At 59.2% G+C, this 12,810-nt stretch overlaps 1 protein-coding gene across 1 annotated transcript in view; it reads right to left on the bottom strand.

Annotated features, from left to right (window-relative positions):
- Window positions 1-815: 815 nt before the first annotated feature.
- The window catches only part of KCNK3 (potassium two pore domain channel subfamily K member 3), a 33,103-nt gene continuing 21,108 nt past the window's right edge, over window positions 816-12,810 (bottom strand). Inside the window, exon 2 of the mRNA XM_090031118.1 lies at window positions 816-5,679. Within this exon, the coding sequence (XP_089887244.1) occupies window positions 4,808-5,679 (872 nt within the window). The 3' untranslated portion in view covers window positions 816-4,807. The remainder of the gene's footprint in view (window positions 5,680-12,810) is intronic.

The raw sequence follows: 12,810 nt of genomic DNA, 5'->3' as shown, positions 1-12,810 counted from the left end.
CAAGTCCTCCATGCCCCGGTACCCGCTAGTGAGGCCTTTGCCTGTCTGTGACCCCAGGCCGTGCTCTTCCCTCTGAGGCTGCTTGTGGCAGTGGCTGTAATTTAAAGCTGCTCCCTCACTACAGAGACTGAGGAAGGGGGTAGCTGGTGGACAATGATCCCTCGGTTAAGTAGCTAGTTGATCAGAGACAGGCAAAAGGCCCGGCAGAGGTTGCCTCCTGCTCCACACACAGAGTTGGTGGGCTGGTTCTTCTCATTGCATGCCTGGATGCCTGTGTTTTATTGCACCTGGTGATCGCTATCATGTGGTTCCCCCACATTTGCCCCTGGCATGGACATGACCCCTGGGCAATGGGTGCAATTTGCTTCAAGGGCTTTGCACTTTGCCGGCTGCTTTCAGCATGGAGAAGCCCGGAGCTGAGGCTTTCCCTTGGGCTTCACCCCTCCTCTTCTTTCCGTAGGAGTCAGGTCTGCCTCAGCCCTGTCTGTTTTGTTTTCCTCCAGTTCTCTTGGCCATGGCTGGCCCTGTCCTGCCACCCCTGCCTCAGTTTCCCCCCCTGCAGCTGAGCCAAAGGGGTGGATTCACGGCACGGAGGAAACATGGAGCTCTGAACTGGACTTTATTTCTCTCTAGACTGAAAGTAAATCAGCAGTACAAATAGATTTTGGCATGAGAAACGGGTAACCTTGGTCTGAGGGGACCGGGTCCTTTCCTCCCCTCCGTGTCTTAAGGATGAGAGATGCTGAGAGCAAAATTTCCCAGGGTCATCACCTCCCCCCCCACCCCCATCCCACCCCCCCACACCCTCCAGGCCAACGTGCCTTGGCCTTCGAGACCATTGTATAGATAGGATGAAGACAGCGTCCTGCTGGGTAATAAATATCCTCTTCCCGTATCTAACAGTATGTACAGGTCGTCAAGTATTCGAAACGTGGGCGTCTCTCGGGGAGACACGGGGTCGCGTGGCAGCGGGCGTGCTGCATCCTCGGGCTGCTCCGCGTCATGGGGGAGAGGGGATAAAAATCACGGCTCAGTGCAGCGGCCCCCGGCATGGCGGCAGGGTTCCTGGGAAAGCTGTGCGGGGGCACCCAGCGTGGCTGTTGCACCCCCAGTGCGTGCTCCGCCAGGAAGAGTGTGCTCCTTTTGCGCCGGGGCAGGGAGGCCAGTGCTTTTAGTCCTGACTGCGTGTCTGTGGAGGGAGGCTTCCTGGGGCCCAGGGTTGGAGGGGGAAGGGGCTAGGAGGGCCGGTGGGAATGGGGAGCAACTTTAGCTCTGCAAGATAGCAGCCTGGACTGCCGTGAGGCCCAGCTCCTTTCCTCGGCTGCCCACGGGCCAGGGTGATTTGGGGTGAAGCGCTGTGTCCAGGCCTTTCCCACCCTCCTCTGCATCCCCAAGGCAGATTTCCCTCTTGCAGCTAAAAGGTGGCTGGCCTCTTCCCTGTCCCATCTTCCTCCATAAATCAGCTGGGTAATGGGCAAGGGTTGCCCTCCGCTACGCCCTCTCCCTTGACATGGCAGCTTCCATGGCAGCCTGGAGCACAGAGCTGGCCTGGTAGACGAGGGTGTTTAGCTGCCTGCTGTCCTTCTCCCCCCGACAAGAACAAGCCAAACGCCGAGCTCTGGATCCAGATCCAGCTCAGGCTGCAGTTTGGCTGGTTGAATGCACCCCTCCTTTCACCACCCCTGCAAACACCGCGGCAGCGGAGGCCACGCAAGACCGCGTTGGCCCCTAAAACGCCACGAAGCCTCACGGGCAGCTTTGTCTACGGTGATCATTGCTGCATCTGAGCAGGCTGGGTTCGGGCTGGGGAGGGGGGAGATTGTAGCACCAAAGGCCACTGCGAGCTCCAGGCCCTGGCTCCCACGGGACATGCAACTTATCCAGTGTGACAAGCCGTCTGTCCCATTGCAGAAGAATTAGGGTCCCCCTCTCTCCGCTCCCCCCCCCGACCTCCTTGCACTGATTTCCCCCCAGGTTGATCAGCTGCGTCTCCCCCAGCCACAAACCTCTGCCTTGCGGCCTGACGCAAGGTGCCTGGCTCGTGCCTCTGCCCCGGTGCCAGGAAACATGATACGGGTCCTGCTTTGTGTCTGCCTTGTTTTCCTCTCCTGGGTAGCGGTGGGGTCACTCGGAGGACCGGAGGGGCCGCGCAGACTTGTTTATTATTCTAGAGTTGCCAAGACCCGACAACGAGTGAGACTTGCCATCCTAGCCGCGGCCCCGCGGGATACCGCAGCGGGCAATCTGGGTGATGCAGGCATGCATTAATTAGGGCAATGCCTGGCAGGTTTCTCTCTCCCGTGGCCTCCCAATGCACTAGGGTTTGTGAGATGCCAGGGCATGGGCAGTGAGGTGCTGGCCTCGAGCATCAGACCTGGTTTCTCCTGCTACGTCCTGGACTAGATCTCCAGGGGATGCTCCCTGAGCTGAGCTGCAAGCGCGGGTTGCTTGTGCCGCAGGATCCCAGCCGGCCGTGTGCTCTCCTTGCAAGCCAAGCCAACAGCCTCCTGGCTGGCATGAACAGGAGCATCACTTGCAAATCAAAGGCAGTGCTTTCCCCCCTCTGTTCGGCACTGCAGAGGAGCCCCGTGTCCCGTTTTGGGCCCCGCACTGCAAGGACGCGGACGGGTTGGGAAAAGTCCCCTCACGGGGCGTTAAATGGATCGAGGGCCCCGGGAGGCACGACGGATGGGGACAGGCTAAAAGAACCGGGGCTACTTAGTTGGACTTCGGGGGCCAGGGGGTTGCTAACAGTCTTTAGATACCTGAAGGGTGGTTACGGGGAAGATGGAGACGGGCTGTTGTCTGTGGCTGGACTGGGAGCAATGGGTTTCAGTCGCAGCACAGGAAATTGAGGGACTTTCTGTGTCTGCGGGTGGCTCGGGGTGCCCGGAGAGAGGGGAATCTGCCCCCTTGGAAGTGTAAAAGAGCAGGACAGATGGACATGGGGATGGGCAGCATCCGGGCAGGAGGTTGGATTAGATATGATCTCCGCAGGGCTCCCCCCAGCCTATGATCCTACCATCTTGCTGGAAAACCCCAGCCCGTGGGGGCTGTCTGCAAGCAGTGCCTGCCTGGAGCCTGCCCTCCCCTCTGGGGTGCTCTGCAGGATGGTTTTGGGGGGCGAGATCCTCTTCTCTGGGGCAACGGGCTGCTTCTGGGGGGGCAAGAGCAAGTGGAGCTGGGACCTGGGCGTCATCCTGCCCTGATGGAGGCAGGAGAGGTAGTTGCCAGCTGAAATTGGGCAGGGGGGCACCCAGGCTCAGTGCCAGCCTCGGACCCGCGCTGCGGCCGGTGGAGGAGCTGTGCGATACCTCCTGCTTGGCTCTCCCATCCTGCCGGACGGGATCATCACCTGTCCAGGTGCCTGTGAGGGGCTGGCGATGTTTCCAAAGTGCTTGTAGACTCAAGTGCAAGGGAAAAGGGGTCTGGTTTTGGGATGCCTCTAAGCCTGGCTGGCTCCACAGCCCTACAAAAAGCATTTTGACTCCCCAGCCCAGCAATGGGCACATCCGATACCCCCGTGCCAGAAAGCGCCCCTCACAGCTCTTCCCACCTCTGCCCAGGGAAAACCATTGGCAATGACCCCTGCCTCCAAACCCACCCACCGCCTCCTAAAACAGCCTCGCCCCTACGTGGATGGAGGCGGGCAGCGTGGGTACCGCGCCGAGCCCCCTGGGGATCTGTGTCCTCGCTTTCCCGGGTCGCCCCTCTTTCACGTCTCTTCCAGAGCAGCAACTTGGGTAGACAGGATGCAATTACCGCCCCCCACATCCCTTTTGTCCAACTCCCCCTTCCCAGCCAGACCTTTGCAGCTGGCTACGTGACTCCCGGCCTGTCGTCTGCAGCGCGCGGCAGGGCCACGTGGGCAGGAATATAAAAAGCTCCTGCCTAAGCCCCTCTTAGCCTGATTCGCCCGGTGATGCATGTGCGGTTCCTACCCGAGCTGGCTCTGCGGCCCTGAGACCTACTATCCCCCCCCGCCCCCCGTTTTGCTGCTGCTAGCGCCACAAGCCCAGGGGGAAGGCAGGAGTAGGGGGGGATGCCAGGCGGATGAGCGGGGGCTGCTAGGCTCAGTGATGCTCAGCAGAGGTAGAGCCCGCACGGAGGCAGGACTCGCTCCCTGGGGAAGAGATGTCTGGTTATGGGAAGCGGGAAGCCCCTCTCCCTGCCCGTCTGCCAGCCCCATGCCAATGGCACGCGTCCCCGCCAGCTTTGCCTCGTGGGCCGAGGACTCACGGGGATGGGACTGGGGTGCGTGGCTGCAGAGAGCGGGGACATTGCTCCAGAGCCTTGTGTCTGCAACGGGCTGAGCTGCACGTGCAGCCAGGAGGGGCACGCACAGCCTCTTGCATGCATGCGTGTGCACGCACACCCATGCATGCACACACGTGCTTGTGCAGCACTCTGTCACAGCCACCCATCTGCTCTGAGAGCGTGCAGTGACCCCTTGCACGGGGGGTGAGGGGGCTGCCTGTGGGTGTGGGAGGGAAAGGGCCGCGGGCCACCTGGCAGGGCTCGTGCACATCCCTGGCAGCGTTCAGAGGCGCCGCGGCGGCGGAGGTACGGCTGGAGAGACACGGGCGCGCGCGGAGCCTGCTTCACATTTTGCAGAGTGGCTGCAACTGGAGCAAGAGAGATCCTCCCCCCGTGCAAAGAACCAGCGGACGCAGCTCTGTGTGTCCCCGCACATGCACGTGCGTTTGCACACGCAACGGCACGTGCGTCCCCCAGCTTCCCCTCAGCCCGGAGGGCACCGGTCTCGGACACGTTTCGCCCCGGGGTAGGTCCCCGGGCCCGGGCAGGGTTACACGGAGCTGCGGCGCTTCGTGAGTCCCGGGAAGGCCGCGAGGCTGTGGAGGCCCGTGGAGACGGAGCTGATGGCCGAGCGCTGGGCGTTGCAGAAGCAGCGGTTGGAGGGGGTGTCGGGGTAGCGGCCGGGCGAGGCGCGGCTCTGCTCCACGCACGTGTCCGAGGTGGACAGGTCCCGGGGGATGATCATGGGGATGGAGTACTGCAGCTTCTCCCGGCTCTTGTACCACAGGCACGAGCACATGGACTGGAAATGCAGCACCTCGGCGTAGACGTTGCGGAAGCCGCCCCCGCCCGCCCCCGGGATGGAGGAGGCCGTGTCCGTGGTGTGGACGCTGCTGGCCTGGCCGTTGCGGGTGAGCAGAGCCCGGTGCTCCGCGTCCCGCTTCTCGTCCTCGGCGTTCATGGTCATGAAGCGCAGCACGACCAGGTTGAGGAAGGCCCCGATGACCGTGAGCCCCGTGAGGATGTAGACGAAGCTGAAAGCCACGTACTGCGGCATGGTCTGCAGCGCCTCGTCCTTCTGCAGCGCCACGTAGTCCCCGAAGCCGATGGTGGTGAGCGTGATGAAGCAGTAGTAGTAGGCGTGGAAGAAGCTCCAGTGCTCGTAGTAGGAGAAGGCGGCGGCCCCGATGCACAAGGTGCTGATGCAGGAGAAGAAGCCGATGGTCACCATGTTGGCCATGGACACCTCGGCCCGCCGCATGCCCAGGCACTTCTTCATGCGGTGCAGCAGGTACTTGACGAAGGTGTTGATCCTCTCGCCCAAGCTCTGGAACATGACCAGGGTGAGCGGGATCCCCAGCAGGGCGTAAAACATGCAGAAGACCTTCCCGCCGTCGGTGCTGGGAGCCGCATGGCCGTACCCTGCGGGGCAGAGACACAGCGCCGGCGCGGTTAGTCCCCTCCAGGCACCTCGCGCCCCCCCGCCTCCCCTCGCGGGGCTCGCCGCGGAGCCAAGCCCATCCCTGTCAAAGGGCAACCTGCACGGGGACAGCGACGGGCGTCTTCCCCTGCATTAAGAGACCCCAAGTCCATCTCGCCCAGTGTGTTGCACGGCGGTAAAGAGCAGAGGCTGGAAGGAAGAGGGAGCTGGGTCTGACCAGGGGTTTCCCCTCCTGTTCCTCTCCCATTTGCAGCCTCCGCATTTGGGGTCCAGGCGGGTCTGATGCAGAGGCCGTGCCCCTCGCCCCCTGCTCAATAGCGCCCGATGCCCCTTTCCTCCAAGCCCGTGTCCAGTCCCGCCGTGGATCTGGCTGAGCTCTCAGCTTCCGACACATCTGGCGGCAATGAGCTCCGACTTTAATGACACGCTGGGTGGAAAAGGTCTTCCTAGCATTAGTTTTAAACCTCAGCCCTACTTGTTTCATGGTATGACCCCTCGTTCTTGTCTGGAGAGAGACAGTGGCTAATAAATCCCTACTGACTTTTTGTGCACCATTGAGTATGTTGTAAACACTTCTCCTGACCCCCCAGGGTCTCCTTTCTAAACCAAACAGGCCTGGCCTCGTTAGTCTCTCCGCAGGTGGGAGCCCCTCCATGCCACTCATCCCTCTTGTTGCCCTGCTCACTGGTGAAGGGGTGCTAAGGGGTCCCCGGAGGGGACCGGTGCTACCCTCAGCTCCCTGGAGAGTAATACCCGAGCTGCACCAAGGAGCAGTATCTTGGGCAAAAGATCTGCTTCATCGCTAAATGCGCGCACCCCAATATTGGGAGGCTGAGTTGGCAGGGAAAGATGCCTGTTATATGTGAGGAAAATACGGTAATACAGCCCCTGGATCTTCACCCCTCTAGATCTGTGCTAAGACGACCAGTGTTTGCAGCATCCAGACAGGCCTCGGGGCTTGGCACCGACAGGCGGGGGGTCCCATCCAGCCTGCTCGAAGCCCTGAGAAACAGATAATGCAGAAGGTGGAGGGTGCTGTCTGGACCAGCTGGACTAGGAGGTAACAAATTATCCTTCCTGACCCCAAATATAGCGTGGACTTGACCCTGAGCGGAGGGCCAAGACCCTCTAGCCAGGACCCTGTGGGGGTGAACCCAACGGGAGCACTGGCCCAGCCCATCAGCCCCATGGCCCCAGACACTCCAGCTGAGTTCAGAGCCCCCTTGCTCCATGCATGGTCCTTACACCCGGCCAGGCTCCATCCCCATCTCGAGGCATTTATAATCAGAGCAGACAAGGCAGGTGTGGAGAGAAGGCACAGGGGTGCAGCGGCCCTCGCAGCCTGGATAATTGCAAAAGGTTCATCGTCCGAGCTGCTTCGCTGGCAGCTGGTGGCAGCATCCTGGTCCTGCTGGTCCAGAGTAATTACAGACGGCTGCACAGGCTAACAGGATAATCTGACCTCTGGGGAGTGAAGAGGAGACGGCCACAAACCCCACCTCGGCATGTTTGCAAAGCCATGAGAGCCACGGCAGCCGGGTAGAATCAAGATCTACGGATAATGCGGCTGTCTCTGGGGTGTGTCATTAACACGCAGTGACTGCAGGCCCTTTTTTGCAGTCAGTGGCCGAGCAGCCACTGGCCGGGATATCATCAGGGCTGTTAGACACCCCTGGACACCACAATACTTGACCTGCAGCAGGATCCGGCACTGCCCACACTCTTAGCTAACATCACCAGGTCTCCTAGCTTAGCCTGGACCCAGATGTGGGTCTGCCTTTTGCAGCTGCCCCTGATCTCAGGCTCCAAACATGCCTCTGAATTTGGGGGGCTATCCCCCAGATCTGGATCAGACAGTCCCTCGATGAAGCCGCTATACATACATGTCCACCTGGCCCTCGCACAGCTCTGGGGGTCTCTGCCCCTTCCCACAAATGCTCTGTAGCGCCCCGCTACCACAGAAGTCCCCCCTGGGTGTGTGTCTGCAGAGTGACCTGCAGCTCCATCACACAACTCCATGAAGTTGGTCACATTATTTAAATACCACTTGTCTGGTTTTTTTGCAGCCAAATTTGGCCATTTCTCCCACCCCAAAACTGTCCCTGACACTCCCCTGGCTTCTGAGTTTCAATTAAAAGCGGGGAATCAGTGTGAAAAGGCTTAGCCTGGTGGGGTCCCATCACATGGACAGCTATGGGCACGTCAGGCACTGGCTAGTCACAGACACATAGGGCTGGCAGGCAGCTCCAGAGGTCACGTCTAGTCCAACCCATGACTGAGGCAGGATCGGCCCCATCCAAAGCAGCTCACACACATCCAGAATCACAGAATCACAGAAATCCTAGAAAAATGGGGCTGGCAGGGAGCTGCAGAGGTCACATCTAGTCCGACCCCTGCCTGAGGCAGGATCAGCCCTGTGCAAACCAGCCGAGATGCATCCCTTATCTCTCTCTTTCCAGCTGCGGGGAGCAATTCACTTTCTCGGAGCAATCAAGGAAAGGGGAGCATTTCATTTTGGACATGAATAGAGTCATTATTGGATTTTCCTTGGGGTCCAGCAGAGCCAGAGAGTTGCTAAGGGGCTGAGCAGAGAGATGCCTGCCTGGCTGGAAAACCAGCGGGACATTCCCGCTCCTCTTTGGTGTCCAGATCCCTTGTATCTGGCTCTTGCAGATGCCTCAGTGTCAGCCTAAACAATTTGGGGGTTTTCTGGCTGAAATAAGAAGGCAAGTGTTGCTTCCTTCCATGGGAACCAGCTGGAAGAAAGCAAAGGACAAGGAGGGCTGAACACACAATCCTGCCCCAAGATAGGGTCTCCCCACTTAAACAACTCATCTGACTACTCACCCAAGGCATGATTATTATTATTTTTTAATTTAGTTGAAAAATAAGTTCCAAATTTTGACTGAGCAGAGCTCGATCATTCAAGTCTGTAAAGTGCTACCACAAGCAAGCCCATGGTAGCACTTTACAGATACTCCCAAATCCACAGCAACAGGCATCCCACATGCAAGCCTCGAGCCCAGAGCCTTGGAGTTCAGACGTCCCCAAGTCTGGCTTGCCCCTGGCCCAAAGGTGGAAGAAGCAAGCTAAAGGGAGAACCTGAGAGCAAGAAGTCTTGCCAGCAAATCAAGGGAAGTCAGATTTGCCACTAGGGAGGCCACATCTGGAGTCCTGTGTCCAGCTGTGGCCCTCCACTGCAGAAAGGATGTGGACACACTGGAGAGAGTCCAGTGGAGGGCAATGAAAATGGGTGTGGGGCTGCAGGACAGGACTGGCGAGGAGAGGCTGGGGGAACTGGGCTGATTGAGTCTGGAGAAGAGGAGACCGAGGGGGATTGAATAGCAGCCGTCACCTCCCTGCAGGGGGGCTTCAAAGAGGAGGGAGCCGGGCTGGTCTCAGTGGGGGCAGATGGCAGGACAAGGAGCAATGGGCTCAAGCTGCAGCAAGGGAAGTTGAGGTTGGATATTAGGAAAAATTTTCTCACTAAGGGTATTAAAGTACTGGAACAGGCTTCCCAGAGACGTTTCTTCTCTTCTTCTCCCCCATCCCATGTTTCTTTGTCTCTGGGGTGGTTTTTTTTTGCAAATGAAAACCCTGGAGAACACCTTCATAGTTTCATAGTTTCATAGTTTCTAGGGTCGGAAGGGACCTGAGCAGATCATCTAGTCCGACCCCCTGCCGTGGCAGGAAAGAGTGCTGGAGTCAAACAACCCCGGCAAGGTGTACATCCAGCCTCCTCTTAAAGCCCCCCAGGGTAGGGGCCAGCACCACTTCTCTTGGGAGCTGGTCCCAGACCCTAGCCGCCCTGACCGTGAAGTCGCGCCTCCTGATATCTAGCCTAAACCTGCCCTCTGCCAGCTTGTGACCGTTATTCCTGGTCACTCCTGGTGGTGCTCGGGGGACAGGGACTCCCCCAATGCCTGCTGATCCCCCCTGACTAGTTTGTAACAGCCCACAAGATCCCCCCCTCAGCCTTCTCTTGTGGAGGCTGAACAGGTTCGGGTCCTGTCGCCTCTCCTCGTAGGGCCTGCCCTGCTGTCCCCTGACCATGCGAGTGGCCTCCTCTGGGCCCTCTCCATGCTGCCCACGTCCCTCCTGCAGTGCGGCACCCAGAACTGGACGCAGGACTCCAGCTGCGGCCTGACCAGTGCCGCATGGAGGGGGAGGATCACCTCCTTGGACCTGCTCGAGATGCATCTGTGCATGCAGGACAAGGTGCAGTCGGCCTTCCTGACCGCGTCCCCACACTGCCGGCCCATGTTCATCTTGGAGTCAATGATGACCCCCAGATCATTTTCTGCCTCTGCACTGACAAGAGGGGAGTTCCCTAACCGGTAGGCATGGTGCCGGTTGTTCCTCCCGAGGTGCAGCACCTTGCACTTGTCGGTGTTGAATCCCATCCTATTCTCGTCCGCCCACCCGTGTAACCTGTCTAGGTCTGACTGTAGCCTATTCCTCCCTTCCAGTGTGCCCACACCCCCCCCACATCTTAGTGTCATCAGCAAATTTGAACAGGTGCTTTTTACCCCCTCGTCCAAGTCACTGATGAAGATGTTGAACAGTGCGGGCCCGAGGACCAAGCCCTGGGGGGCCCCACTGCCCACGTCCTTCCAGGGCGAACATGACCCGTCCACCACCGCTCTCCGGGTGAGGCCCTCCAGCCAGTTGGCGACACGTCTGACTGTGTGGGTGTCGACACCACAGCCCCCCAGTTTCTTAATGAGAACGGGGTGAGAGACAGTGTAGAAGGCCTCCCGAAAGTCCAGGAAGACGATGTCCACTGCTCCCCCTGCGTCTAAGGATTTGGGGACCTGGTCGTAGACGGCCGCCGGGTTGGTCTGACAGGACCTGCCACTGATGAACCCGTGCCGGGTGCCCCTAAGCATGCAGTCCCCTGCTGGCCCCCCTGGATGTGTGCCAGCATAATTTTCTTGAACAGCTTGCCTAGGATCGCTGTAAGACTGACTGGCCTGTAGTTTCCCGGGTCCTCCTTCCTCCCCTTTTTGAAGATGGGGACCACATTGGCCTCTTCTAGTCCTCTGGCCCCACACCAGAGCCCCACGAGCACTCGTACAGCCGTGCCGGGGGTCCCGCAATGACCGCAGCTAATTCCCTCAGCACTTGGGGGTGGAGATCGTCCAGACCCACTGATTTAAATACATCCAGTCCCTCCAGAAGTTTCTGAACTAGTTCCTCACTAACCCTTGGCCCAGGTGCACCTCCCCGGGGGCCTGAGGGGGGCCGGTGGTGGGGGCTGTTCCAGTCCCTGCTTAGGAAGACGGAGGCAAAGAAATCGTTAAATATGTTGGCTTTGTCGTCTGGTGTGACAACCAAATTTCCCAACGCATCCTGCAAGGGGCCCACATTACCTGGAACCTTCTTTTTACCCCCGATGTATTTAAAAAAGGACTTCTTGTTGTCCTTGATCCGGGTTGCTAGTCCCAGTCCCATCCCCGCCTTGGCCTTCCTGACCCCCCTGCAGCCCCGAGCCACCGCAGTGTAGTCCTCCCTGGGGATGTCCCCTTCCTGCCATCGGGTGCGCGCCTCCCTTTTAGCAAGGAGATGTTCCTGGATGCTTTTGGTGGCCATGGGGGCCTTTGCCCCCTCCTGCTCCCTTTGATCCTCATTGGGATTACCTCTTTTTGGGCTTGGAGGATCGCCTCCTTGAGGAGCGACCACTCTCCTTGGACACCCGGCTCCCCGCCCCCCCCGGGACCTCAGCGCCTCCCCAACTATCCTCCTCAGCTCATTGACGTCCGCCCTCCTGAAATCTAGGGCTGCTGCCTTGCTGCCGGCCTTTGCCACCCTGCGCTGGATGGTGACTCCCAGCAGGCGATGATCACTGTCGCCCGGGTGGTCGAGCCCCCGCAGCCCCCACACCTCCACACAACCTTTCCCACGTCCTTTTCTTCATCTCCAGAAAAGAAACTCAGAAAGATAAAAAAAAATTCTGAATATTTGAGTCCTGATTTTCCATAGAAATCCTAGAGAAGTGGGCTTGAAGGGACCTCCAGATGTTATATCTAGTCCTTCACCCTGGCTGAGGCAGAGCTGTCCCCACCAAACCATCCCATTCAAGGGGGCCATAGGGAGAGGGATCAAATGGTGGGGTCTACTACAGACCCCCCAGCCAAGGGGAGGAGCTGGACCGGGAATTTTCGGGCCAACTTGCAGAGGCACTTAAGGCAAGGCATGCAGTTGTCATGGGTGACTTCAGTTACCCGGACATCTCCTGGGAGGAGCAGTCAGCCAGGTCGGACCGTCCCAGGAGGCTCCTGGCCGAGATACAGGACCTGCACCTAACCCAGGAGGTGCGCGGTCCCACCAGAGGAAACGCCCTGTGGGACCTGGTCCTGGCCACAGGTGACGACCTGGTCAGGGGCCTCCAGGTCCTCGGCCCCCACGGCGATCATCGCTCGCTGGAGTTCACCATCCAGCGCAGGGTGTCGAGGGCCTGCAGCAAGACGGTAGCCCTAGGCTTCAAGAGGGCCAACTTCAACGAGTGGAAGAGATTAGTGGGAGAGGCGCTGGGGGTCCCGAGAGCAGGGGAGCTCGGTGTCCAGGACGAGTGGTCGTTCCTTAAGGAAACGATACTCAGGGCCCAAGGGGTGACCATCCCAACAAGAAGCAAGGGGGGCAGGAGTGCCCGAAAGCCCCCCTGGCTCACCGAGGGCGTCCGGGAATGCCTGATTGCCAAAAGGTGGCATACACCCGGTGAAGGGGGGGGGGGCTCTCCCCAAAGAGGAGTATACCTCCTTTGCTCAGGCCTGTTGGGGGCTGTCAGGAAAGCTAAAGCGGACATAGAGCTAGGACTAGCGTCCAAGATCAAGGATAATAAAAAGTCCTTTTTCAAATATATAGGGAGGATGAAGAAGGCACCAGGTAACGTGGGGCCCATGTGAAGTATGCTGGGCAATCTGGTGGTTGTGCCAGAGGAGAAAGCAGACCTCTTTAACCAATTCTTCACCTCCGTTTTCTTGTGCAGAGACCGGGGACTTCCCCGCTGGGATGCCAGACAGACTCGAGGGGAGCGCCTCCAGACCTCAGGTTGGGGAGGACCGGGTCAGAGAGCTTCTGGAGGGGCTGGATGTGTTCAAATCAGCGGGTCC

The sequence above is a fragment of the Crocodylus siamensis genome, chromosome 1, assembly GCF_052110815.1.
Source record: "Crocodylus siamensis isolate JL-2025a chromosome 1, ASM5211081v1, whole genome shotgun sequence".
Taxonomy (NCBI): domain Eukaryota; kingdom Metazoa; phylum Chordata; order Crocodylia; family Crocodylidae; genus Crocodylus; species Crocodylus siamensis.
This window is presented reverse-complemented; position numbering and strand designations above follow the sequence as displayed.